Source organism: Halichoeres trimaculatus, unplaced genomic scaffold (assembly GCF_033239565.1).
Source record: "Halichoeres trimaculatus isolate MK-OKI-2021-1 unplaced genomic scaffold, fHalTri1.1 fHalTri1_scaffold_20, whole genome shotgun sequence".
Taxonomy (NCBI): domain Eukaryota; kingdom Metazoa; phylum Chordata; class Actinopteri; order Labriformes; family Labridae; genus Halichoeres; species Halichoeres trimaculatus.
This window is the reverse complement of record NW_027437198.1, coordinates 2,359,525-2,371,674: the sequence shown is the minus strand read 5'-3', so window position 1 is coordinate 2,371,674 and position 12,150 is coordinate 2,359,525. Positions and strand designations below refer to the sequence as shown.

At 37.8% G+C, this 12,150-nt stretch overlaps 1 protein-coding gene and 1 long non-coding RNA gene across 2 annotated transcripts; both read right to left on the bottom strand.

Annotated features, from left to right (window-relative positions):
- Nucleotides 1–935: 935 nt before the first annotated feature.
- LOC141809311 (uncharacterized) lies at nucleotides 936–2,354 on the bottom strand. Its single transcript, XR_012599999.1, has 4 exons — nucleotides 2,233–2,354; nucleotides 2,001–2,151; nucleotides 1,848–1,922; nucleotides 936–1,147 (listed from the first exon to the last, which is right to left on the bottom strand). It is a non-coding gene; the product is annotated as an uncharacterized LOC141809311 (long non-coding RNA).
- A 5,315-nt stretch (nucleotides 2,355–7,669) lies between these two features.
- LOC141809324 (E3 SUMO-protein ligase KIAA1586-like) lies at nucleotides 7,670–11,932 on the bottom strand. The gene is given in 5 exon segments (XM_074696305.1): nucleotides 7,670–7,678; nucleotides 10,921–11,168; nucleotides 11,239–11,588; nucleotides 11,741–11,835; nucleotides 11,837–11,932. Coding segments are annotated over 5 exon segments (798 nt in total).
- Nucleotides 11,933–12,150: the final 218 nt, after the last annotated feature.

Below are 12,150 nucleotides of genomic sequence, written 5' to 3'. Positions count from 1 at the left end.
GTTGTTCACAAACAGCTTGTCAACAGAAATTACGGCTCGGGCGCCTCCTTCCATGAACCTCCGCCTGATTGGGAACAGGACCTTGCGTCTCTCCAAGATCTCTTTAGGGAACTGGTCGTTGACGCTGAAGTCCGTCCCTCTTAGCTCCCTGCCCCGGCTCTTGACCTGTTCTTTCTGTTTGACATTGACAAACTTAGCAACAATAGGTCTAGGTCTGTTTGAATCAGTCCTCTTACCTCCCAGACGGTGGACTCGGTGATTAATGTCTAAGTGAGGTAACTTCAGGGTTAAACCTGGTTTATCGATGGCACAAAGCTGGTTCATGATTTATTGTGATGGATCACCACGGTGACTTACTCCGAACCGCTAACCTGCTCCGGAGCAGAGTAAGTTGGAGGTTGAATCTGATCCCATAAAGTGTCCATTTTACTGGCCGATTAGCCTCTCTGAAACAATGAACAGTTCTTTGCTTCTGAACCCAGAAGACAGAGGCGCACAAGCATTAAGACCAGTGGCGTATCCAGGACATTTTTACTGGGGTGGCCAGGATGGGACATAAAGTTAGTCTAGGATGGCCTTAGTATCACTGAATTATGCTCTCTCTCACTCTCACTCTCTCTCTCTCACACACACACACACACACATATATATATATATATATATATATATATATATATATATATATATATATATATATATATATATATATATATATATATATATATATATATATATAAATTTATGTATATATATATGTGGCAGGGCTAAGGTGTACAGAAAACTCGGCAAAGCCACCTGGGGGAAGTTTGCCCCCAGGACTGTAGACTGGTTATGTTAACCACTAAAATAAGAATGTGCAGGTTCAACACCACGAGGGAGACGTGATTCACTTTATAAAAAATAAAAATTTTATTTGTTATCTTTTAAAACACACTTCTTTTCATTAAAACACCGGGAAGAAAAAACAACTAAAGAGGGGAAGCAAAAGGGGGAGGCAACGTATAAGGCAGGGCTGGGGCTTACCATGACGGCAGGACAACCAAAAGGGAAAATATGCAAACCAAACACCCGTGCAACAACCAAAATAACTTGTGAAAAGCACCATCACCAGGGAAAGGGACTGCTGCTCGTTTTTGGCCCACAGCACCTGTAAAACAGAAAAGAAAGAAATGTCAGGGTTGCCTCTCTCCTAGTGCGACCACCTATTTTTACCAAAATCCAAATTCAAATTCATATACACAAAAAAAAAAAGAAGAAAAAGGAAAACCAAATGTTCAAATTACTGAAAGAATGCAACAAACCAAAATTAACACTTTAGAAAATAATCACAACAGAATAGAACCAAAAAAATAACATCCACAGTCAATGTTTTTAAAATGACTCCCCGCCTGAACAGGTACTAAACAAAATTGAAACCCCTAATATGTATAACATAAACCTAAATGGTAAATGAATAAACCCTGGCAAAGAAAACTACCACTCAGGAAACTAAAGCAATCCCCCCAAATTAAAAAATGAAACTAAATGTAAAGACAACGAAATCAAATAAAGAATTTAAACCAAAACAAAACAAAAAAAAGTTAACTGTACATAACAATAAACCTAAGAAGTAAAGAAAACCAAACTAATGAAACAAATTTGACTGAGATAAACTTAAATCCTAATTGACCCAAACAAAAGAAAAGGAGCGAGGACTGCGGGCTGTATCCAGGACAGCTTTAACTTCTCCAAGACAGAAACCCGCATGAAAACGGCAGCAAAACAGCCGTGTAAAACAGCAATAAAAAACAAAAGTGTCAAACAGCAGTGTCCGCCTCCTGGCTGGAGCAAACCGCTCCCTCCCTCACCTCAGGTGAGAGAGAGCAATTGTGAGGGAGAGACGCTGCAGAGTTTGAAGCTCCTTGCGAACTTGGAAGAGGCACCTGTCCAAAAGAGAGCATGTCAAAGCTTGATCTTCACATTGTTAAAAAGAAGACAAACCGAACAATCAGACAGCTTACCCCGGTGGTTGCGCTGCATCGGGCGCACACATTCTGGCTGCCGCCCAGCACAAAGACTCATCCGCGGCCACTCACACCACCCCGCCAGCTGAACATCGCTGGCTTTAAGTTGTAGCACCTGCAGCTCCCCTCTCCCGCTGCACCAGCCGTGCTGCACAGAGAGGGAGCAATGGTCCATAAAGACTGTGTAAGCTGACCCACGCAACACAGTGAGGGATCAGAAGCAGTTTACCTTCGTGATCAGACGTAAAAGACGCTGTGAAAGGGATACCCAAACCACGCGCTCAGTGTCCAAGCTCTGCCCACGACACCACGCCAACGCTGACCTGGCAGGACCGGAAGAAAGGGCGAGGCACGGTGTCAGCCCCCCTTTTAAAGGTGCGCACCGCCCAACACCTTACATCACAGGGGAGCCAGTACAGCGCCACACAAAGGCCAGGAATGCCCCAAAGGGCACCTGGTCACATATATATAGGCTATATATAAACTTCGGTAAATTGTTTATTTTACTGTAACTGTTTACTTAAATCAAGTTTTTTTTAATTAAGCATAATATCTCTGTAAAATCATTCAATTCTCTCCAAAATTGCTTTATCCTCTACTACTTAACTGTTTTTGTCTTCAGTGTAAGATTTAGACATTTGATTGTTTATGCCATCACTTTTGTTACCCTTTGTATTATTTTTTTCAGCCATTTGCTCGTCAGTGTTAACAGTGATACTGAATACAGATATTTGTTTTACTGTTCGATCATTTTCTCCCCAGCTGCGCTTTGGAAACACTCAGTCGCGCTATCTACGCTTAAAACTCGCGTGCGCATTTGAACCTCCTTGTACGGTAAAGCTTTAGAGTGGCTCTGTGGTGCATTCAAGTACATCTCGGAAACTTGGGAATCTGTATAGAAATGTGTTTCACTTGCTATTATACCATTTTTTGGAAAACATGTACTGGTCATTAAAACATTCTTTGAATTGGTCAGAAAAACCATTATATATATATATATATATATATATATATATATATATATATATATATATATATATATATATATATATATATATATATATATATATTTGTTTGTTTGTTTGTTTGTTTGTTTTCTACGAATTCCACAAGATTCTTGTTCTACATGACCTCAACTACCTTTGTGGTGATTTTCAAGTTGTTTCACTGCAGATTTTTCTGACAATTTGAAATTAAAATCTAACCCAGTATACAATACAAGATAAACTTCCATAGGCCAATTTAAAAAAATAATATAAAATAGAAATCAAATTGTTTTCTGGAAATTACACCAGATTCTTGTTCAACATGACCTCAACTACCTCTGTGGTGATTTTCAAGTAGTTTCACTGCAGATTTTTCTGACAGATTCAGGTTAAACTCAGGCCCAGTATACAATGTAATGTATGCTTCTTTATGCAAATTAAAAAAGTAATATAAAATATAAATCAAATTGTTTTCTGCAAATTCCACCAGATTCTCCTTGAACATGTCTCCACCTACTTCCGTGGTGATTTTCAAGTAGTTTCACTGCAGATTTTACTGAGAGTTTAAGGTTAAAGTCAAACCCTGTATACAATAAAATATATGCTTCTTAATGCAAATTTCAGAAATTAATATAAAATAGAAATCAAATTGTTTTCTGCAAATTCCACCACATTCTTGTTCTACATGACCTCAACTACCTCTGTGGTGATTTTCAAGTTGTTTCACTGCAGATTTTACCTGACAGTTTGAAGTTAAAGTCAGGCCCAGTATACAATACAAGATAAACTTCCATAGGCCAATTTGAAAAATTAATATAAAATAGAAATCAAATTGTTTTCTGCAAATTCCACCAGATTCTTCTTGAACATGTCTCCACCTACCTCTGTGGTGATTTTCAAGTAGTTTCACTGCAGATTTTTCTGACAGTTTTAGGTTAAAGTCAAGCCCAGTATACAATATCATATACGCTTCTTTATGCAAATTTAAAAAATTAATATAAAATAGAAATCAAATTGTTTTCTACAAATTCCACCAGATTCTTCTTGAACATGTCTCCACCTACCTCTGTGGTGATTTTCAAGTTGTTTCACTGCAGATTTTTCTGACAGTTTTAGGTTAAAGTCAGGCCCAGTATACAATATAATGTACGCTTCTATTTGGAAATTAAAAAATTAATATAAAATAGAAATCAAATTGTTTTTTGCAAATTACACCAGATTCTTGTTCTAAATGACCTCAACTACCTCTGTGGTGATTTTCAAGTAGTTTCACTGCAGATTTTTCTGACAGTTTAAGGTTTAAGTCAAGCCCTGTATACAATACAAGTTAAACTTCCATTGACAAATTTAAAAAATGAATATAAATAGAAATCAAATTGTTTTCTGCAAATTACACCAGATTCTACTTAACCCTTGTGCACTGCTTTGGCTGAAAACAGCCACTTGGGGTAAAATTTTATCAGTTATTTGACCATAACTTTACTTGTATTACAGCAAATTGAATGAATTTTGGGCAGGAACCTTATTTTTACATGCATTTTGAAAATACGATTTTAAAAATTTTCAAAGGGTTAAACGCCACTGTGGACAACTTTACTGTACACTCGTCCTGTTAAGGCTGTTTTCAGCCACTAACTTCCAACTGCTCTAAAAACCCATCCAATCAGTATTTTTTTCTACTTTTTTCACTAAAATCTCTTAATTCACTTCTGCCCTGCTCAGAACTACCAAGCATTGAAAAATAATTTACAAATTTTAATACCTTAAGGGCAATGAAACTGATAGAACATCACTGATTATGGGAGGGTTAAAGACAAAATGACCTATATTCCATATAAAATGCCATCAGAAACCAGAGATTTTTAAAGGGTTATCATGGTCTTAGATATGTCAAAGATTTGTCGCATCATTGATTTTTGATCATTTCTCATTTTTTTGTAGCATCAATTTTTTTTTCGAAATATTAATATATATTAATATAAATTAATAAATTTGATTTCAGCCATAGCAGTGCACAAGGGTTAGGTAGAATCTGGTGTTATTCGCAGAAAACAATTTGATTTCTATTTTATATTAATTTTTTTAATTTGCATAAAGAAGCATAAATTACCTTGTATACTGGACCTGACTTTAACTTCAAACTGTCAGTAAAATCTGCAGTGAAACTACTTGAAAATCACCACAGAGGTAAGTGGAGACATGTTCAAGAAGAATCTGGTGTAATTTGCGGAAAACAATTTGATTTCTATTTTATATTAATTTTTTAATTTCCAAAGAGAAGCGTACATTATATTGTATACTGGGCCTGACTTTAACTTCAAACTGTCAGAAAAATCTGCAGTGAAACAACTTGAAAATCACCACAGAGGTAGGTGGAGACATGTTCAAGAAGAATCTGGTAGAATTTGCAGAAAACAATTTGATTTCTATTTTATATTAATTTTTTAATTTGCAAAGAGAAGCGTACATTATATTGTATACTGGGCCTGACTTTAACTTCAAACTGTCAGAAAAATCTGCAGTGAAACAACTTGAAAATCACCACAGAGGTAGGTGGAGACATGTTCAAGAAGAATCTGGTAGAATTTGCAGAAAACAATTTGATTTCTATTTTATATTAATTTTTTAATTTGCAAAGAGAAGCGTACATTATATTGTATACTGGGCCTGACTTTAACTTCAAACTGTCAGAAAAATCTGCAGTGAAACAACTTGAAAATCACCACAGAGGTAAGTGGAGACATGTTCAAGAAGAATCTGGTAGAATTTGCGGAAAACAATTTGATTTCTATTTTATATTAATTTTTTAATTTCCAAAGAGAAGCGTACATTATATTGTATACTGGGCCTGACTTTAACTTCAAACTGTCAGAAAAATCTGCAGTGAAACAACTTGAAAATCACCACAGAGGTAGGTGGAGACATGTTCAAGAAGAATCTGGTAGAATTTGCAGAAAACAATTTGATTTCTATTTTATATTAATTTTCTTAATTGGCCTATGGAAGTTACCTTGTATTGTTTACTGGGCTTGACTTTAACTTCAAATTGTCAGAAAAACTTGCAGTGAAACAACTTGAAAATCTCCACAGAGGTAGTTGAGGTCATGTAGAACAAGAATGTGGTGGAATTTGCGGAAAACAATTCGATTTCTATTTTATATAATTTTTTTAAATTCGCATAAAGAAGTGTCATTTACATTGTATACAGGGCTTGACTTTAACCTTAAACTGTCAGAAAAACCTGCAGTGAAACTACTTGAAAATCACCACAGAGGTAGTTGAGGTCATGTTGAACAAGAATCTGGTGGAATTTCCAGAAAACAATTTGATTTATATTTTATATAAATTTCTTAAATTTGCATAAAGAAGTGTCATTTACATTGTATACTGGGCTTGACTTTAACTTCAAATTGTCAGAAAAATCTGCAGTGAAACAACTTGAAAATCACCGCAAAGGTAGTTGAGGTCATGTAGAACAAGAATCTTGTGGAATTGGTAGAAAACAAAAAACAAAAAACAAACAAACACACAAACAATATATATATATATATATATATATATATATATATATATATATATATATATATATATATATATATATATATATATATATATATATATATATATATATATATATAAAGGTTTTTCTGACCAATTCAAAGAATGTTTTAATGACCAGTGCATGTTTTCCAAAAAATGGTATAATAGCAAGTGAAACACATTTCTATACAGATTCCCAAGTTTCCGAGATTTTCTTGAATGCACCACAGAGCCACTCTAAAGCTTTACCGTACAAGGAGGTTCAAATGCGCACGCGAGTTTTAAGCATAGATAGCGCGACTGAGTGTTTCCAAAGCGCAGCTGGCGTGACCGCAGTAATTTAATTATTCAATCCCCCACCTTACACACACTCAAACACTGCCACTACATCCTCACGCTTAATTTGATTAATTTACAGCCACGCAAATTGTTGCCTGTTGAAAAGTAGCTTGTTTGTGTTGACATCTCATTCTACGGTTGACATGTGGTGGTTAGCTTAATTGTTGGTTCTGAATAATTGGTAGTCCCCTGTATATGGGTTCTCAGATTTGTGTTTGAAGTCGTTGAAGTTGACTGAAACTTCGCCTTGGGTTGGCACAGTGGGCATCTGAACACATAACTTTTCCCCGTTTTTTTTTGTTTTTTTTTTTGTTTGTTTTTGTTTTTACAAAAACTCATCTATTTAGGTAGGTGACTGCTCCGGCTGCTCCTCTTCTCCGTCGTTTCCTGCCATCTCTCAGTGAACTGAAGCGGGCGTGTGTGTGTGTGTGTGTATGCAGTGAAGTCGCAGGCAGGTTGAGTGACAACAGCAACAGTTCCTCCGCTTCTATTGGTTGATACAGACAGAGCAGCGTTTGGAGATGGCGTCTCAGGGTGCGTCCCCATCCTATCTCCTCCACGACACTGGAAGTATTTTCCCAGCCACCATTTTGAAGATTGTCCCAAAGTGATAATTGCGCTCAGAGGAGAGAGGAGAGAGGATGGAGGAGACTGATCGGAGGAGCTATGATCGAGGAGACATGAGAGCCGGCTTTGCGGAAGTCTTTTCACTGACCGACACGCCTCCATGTTGAATATCACTCTGTGATTGGACGCTGCAGCGGCTCAGACTTGACATGAAACTTCACAAAAACACAACGGCTAGGAGAGCTGAGGACAGGCACAGAGGACCGTTCAGAAACTGATCATATATCTGGTAGTAAAGTGTTCGCTGTGATTTTAAAGCACAAAACACTGAACACAACCATCATCAAATCAATATAACAGAGAATTAACAGGCCTACAGAAATTCATTCAAAAGGACTATGCAGAAATGACTTTTCAGGTCCACATCACAATATTTTTGGCTTTATTAAACTCTTTTGCAGTGTCAGACCAATGGAAATGAATAGATTTCTTTATTTCGCTCCCATTTAAATGAATGGAGATTTATCATCACCATGGAAACCACTGGAACAAAGACAAATGTGTGATGTCACAAGGAAACTGCAGGCTGTTTTTGAATTAGCCTACCATATACTGTGTATGAAAGTAGTATGTAGAAGGCACTGCATACTGCCTACCACACTTCAATGTAGTATGTACTATGACTGTTCTGTTAGGTTTATTTTGTAGTGAAGCGGAAATATGATTTATTTTTTTTATACGATTTATTTTTCAGGGTAACAGTAAAATGTCATACTATACTTGGCAGTGGTTTACACTAAAAACGCCACGGTCCAGCAGTTACAAACTGTTAATGGAAAAACAACAACATACCTTTTCAGAATCAGAACCAGAATTAGAATTGCCTTTATTCGTGAGGTATTTTCAAGAATACAAGGTATTTGACTCCGGTTCAAACTGCACTCTCTCAGTGCAATTGTTGTGAATAGAAAGACCCTAAGAGAAATACTAAATATTACAAAAAGTGGATTAAGTAGTAGAGAAAATTAATAATGATTACAATATTAAAGATAAAGAACTTTGTACAGAGTAGAATAAAAATAAATGCACAATTTCAGTGAAAAAAGTTTCACACACTATTGCTTGTTGAAAATGTAAAGATAACAAGTAGAGGCTCTTATATTTGTATATTTTGCTTTTGTTCTTAGTCATTTTCAATTCAGATGCTTGCATTGTGTAGTACAGTAGGTGAAGCAGACTGATCCGACACATACTGTGAATTGATTACTGAATCAGTATGTCATCTGGGTATTTTTTTTGCATGCTGCAACTTTGCTTTTGTTTGCATACTGTATACATGCTACATTTTGGGGAAAATCAGTACGCAGTGCTAGTGTAGAAGGCGAATTCAAAAATGGCCGCAGTGTTCTCTTGCTTGTTTACATGAAAAAAAAAACTATGATAATTGGAAGGGACATTCCTTTTCCCTTGTGATATCATCATTTCTTCAAGCAAAAGTTATATAGGGCTCAGCTTTCAACATTCAGTCATTTGCACCTTGTCGTGGTAAGGGAGCTTGAGTATCTCAGAGAACCTTAAGAGCTATGCCAGCTGGAGAAAACTCCAAGCAGGTTTTAATAAGTAATAACTTGTAAAAAGGTCTGCTGTTGTTTTTCCATTAACAGTTTGTAACGGCCGGACCGCAGCATTATTAGTGTGGTTTACACTGCCAAGTCTAGTATGACATTTTACTGTTACATTCAGTATTTCATCTCTGTAGTTCCACCAGCTTAAATTTTCCTGCTTCACCTCATTGTTAATACTGAATTGTGTGTGTGATGTTTATCCTTGATGTGTTTTTTGCTTGTAAGTGCCCCTAATAGGCCATCGTACGCCGTCACGAAATGATAAGTAATTCCTCTCCGAAATAATAAGTTTTCTCCACCACTGACTGTTTCATATAAAATCCTGCTTCTGGCAATATTTTTGCAGATTAAAAACCGAAAGGTCAACATGTCAGCTACTCATGGTTTGTTTTGTACAATCAAAATTAAGTATGGAAAATAAATCGTATTAAAAAATAAATCCTATTTCCGCTTCACTACAAGATAAACCTAACAGAACAGTCATAGTATATTCTACATTGAAGTGTGGTAGGCAGTATGCAGTGCCCTCTACATACTACTTTCATACACAGTATGTGGTAGGCTAATTCAAAAACAGCCTGCAGTTTCCTTGTGACATCACACATATGTCTTTGTTCCAGTGGTTTCCATAGTGATGATAAAACTCCATTCATTTAAATGGGAGCGAAATAAAGAAATCTTTTCATTTCCATTGGTCTGACACTGCAAAAGAATTTTATACAACTAAAAATAATGTGATATAGACCTGAAAAGTCATTTCTGCAGAGTCCTTTTTAATGGGAAATGGGAAATCAACAAGTATTGTTTACACATAAACATCCAATTTATGGACTTCAGATGTTATTTCTGTGAACTTTAACTGCAATTTACTCAACTCATCATGAGCAGAGCTTCCATTATAACCCTATAGAGACTTTGTAACAAAAAGGAAAAAATAAGCCCCAAAAAAGGCAAAAACTCCCCCCAAAAACACCAAAATTGGCAGCCATCTTGAATTTGAAGGTTAAAATAAGGTCAAATCATTATGTAACCCTGAAATATGTATTTGTCAACAAAAATAAGGTCTGAAAACATGTATTGTCCATCATTGTAGGTTGAGCCTTTAAAGAGATCATTTCCATGACAGCCATTTCGGATTTTGGCCTGTAAAAAATTTTCCCCGCCATTTTAAAAAATACACCCCATTATACACCCATTTGTTCCTTACCCTCGCTCACCGCGGTCATGTTTTGCTCCAAAATGACCCAACTAGAAAGGTATTATGTTCCATGATTATAGATATAAAAGGAAAATTAAATTAAGTAACTTGAATGTATCAATAAACAACAAATCTCTTGCTTTTATGAAATGGCCAAAATTGTGTTGTAGGTCTCTTTATGGCTGGCAGAGACACTGGCCTGTGCTCTGTTGGCTGTGGTGGTGAACAGCCGTTCTTTCATGTTGTCTACCACTGCTTGGATGAACTGGTCAGAGTTGATTATGGGAGACCTGCCCATGCTTAGCTTCTCTCCCTTGAACTCCATGGTTTCCTCGGCTTGATTGGCAGAGATGGTGTTTTCCTGGGTAGGTACTGAGGCTCTCAATGTGTCTGACAAATGTTGTCATGGTGTTGTGGGCCTTCGGTATTGTGATCCTCCTGTTCTGGAGTATTTCAGATAGGTCCTTCAGTTCGCTGAGAACATCTGCCATTACAGCAAGGTTCTTCAGGAAGTTGATGGAGGTCAACTTTGAGAGCAGACCTCTAAACTTTGTCCTCTCCCTGCAATCCCTGCCATCATCTTCGGATGCCTTCTGAAAGTGTAGGGCCAGGGCTGGAAATGACTGCTAAACTGCAGAGACTGCTCTGTATGATGACGCTACCCAGCGGACATTGAACACTTTCCCGATCTTTTTAAGGGTGATATGGAGGTCATGAGCACATGTACTCAGGTCCCTGATGTTCTTCGGTGACTGGCTGTATAAGGAGTACAAACTGTCGAGGAAGGCCTGGAAGTCATTTGTTCCTCCTGTCACCTCCAGTGCCTGGTCCACAGCAAGCTCTAGTCTGTGGTTAAGGCAGTGCCATAGCACTATCCCAGGGAAGTCATTCTGGAGCAGCTTCCCAACACCTGAATAAATGAATGGATGAATGATTAGTGTATTAATTATTGCATTCAATCTACTATACTCTTGACTTACCTGACTTTGTTCCCAGCATCACACTGGCCCCATCACTGCAAAATCCAATGAGGACTTCCTGTAGAAGCTCAATGGTAAAGCCATTCTTCAGCAAGCAGGCCATGATCTTATCCTTGATGTGAGCCGCAGAGAGACTATCTAGCTCCACCAGATCCAATGGAAATGCGATGGGATCCATCATCCCATCAACACTACTCCTCATGTACACTATCAGGGTTGATTTATGTCCAGTGCTGGTTGACTCATCAGCCAGGACTGTGATCTTGCTCTTGTTCTCGATAATCTTCTTGAGAAGTTTCTGTTTCATCTGGGATGAGATGTGCTCACCAATATCAACACAAGTTCTCTTGCTGTGTAAGACACGTCCCAAGTCCACAAGATTAGCTTGCTGCAGGTCAACAATCTTCTCAAAATCTGGGAAGGGTTTGTCATACTACTACTTTGTCATACTAGTATGCTGTTCTGAACACCTTGGAGGTAACCTCAACTACAGCAGCCTGACTTCTGGCATTCATGTTGTGCTGCCTTCTTTGCTGTCTCCAGGATCTTGACTACCTCAACATGTGCTTTTGAGTTCCCATGCTCATGGATTTTTTTTGCGCAGTGCTGAAAGCCGGGCCTCCCTGGTATGTCCATTTGGGGCTATCTGTCCTTCAGCCCACTGACTAGCCACATTGACACCACGGGTTGCCATGACACCCAGGTTCTTCACATCATGACAAGAGGAGCAGCCAAGCATTCCATCATGAGCAAACAGCCAATCATTTTTGCGCCTGAATTCTCTATACTGTTCTGCTTTCTATATCGAGGGATATTCTAGCCCGACATGACCTGTAGGTTGTTCTTCTCTCTCTCTGTCTGCTCCTGCCTGAAGGTCTCCACCTGCTTCCACTCTCTCACGCTCAACTGTGG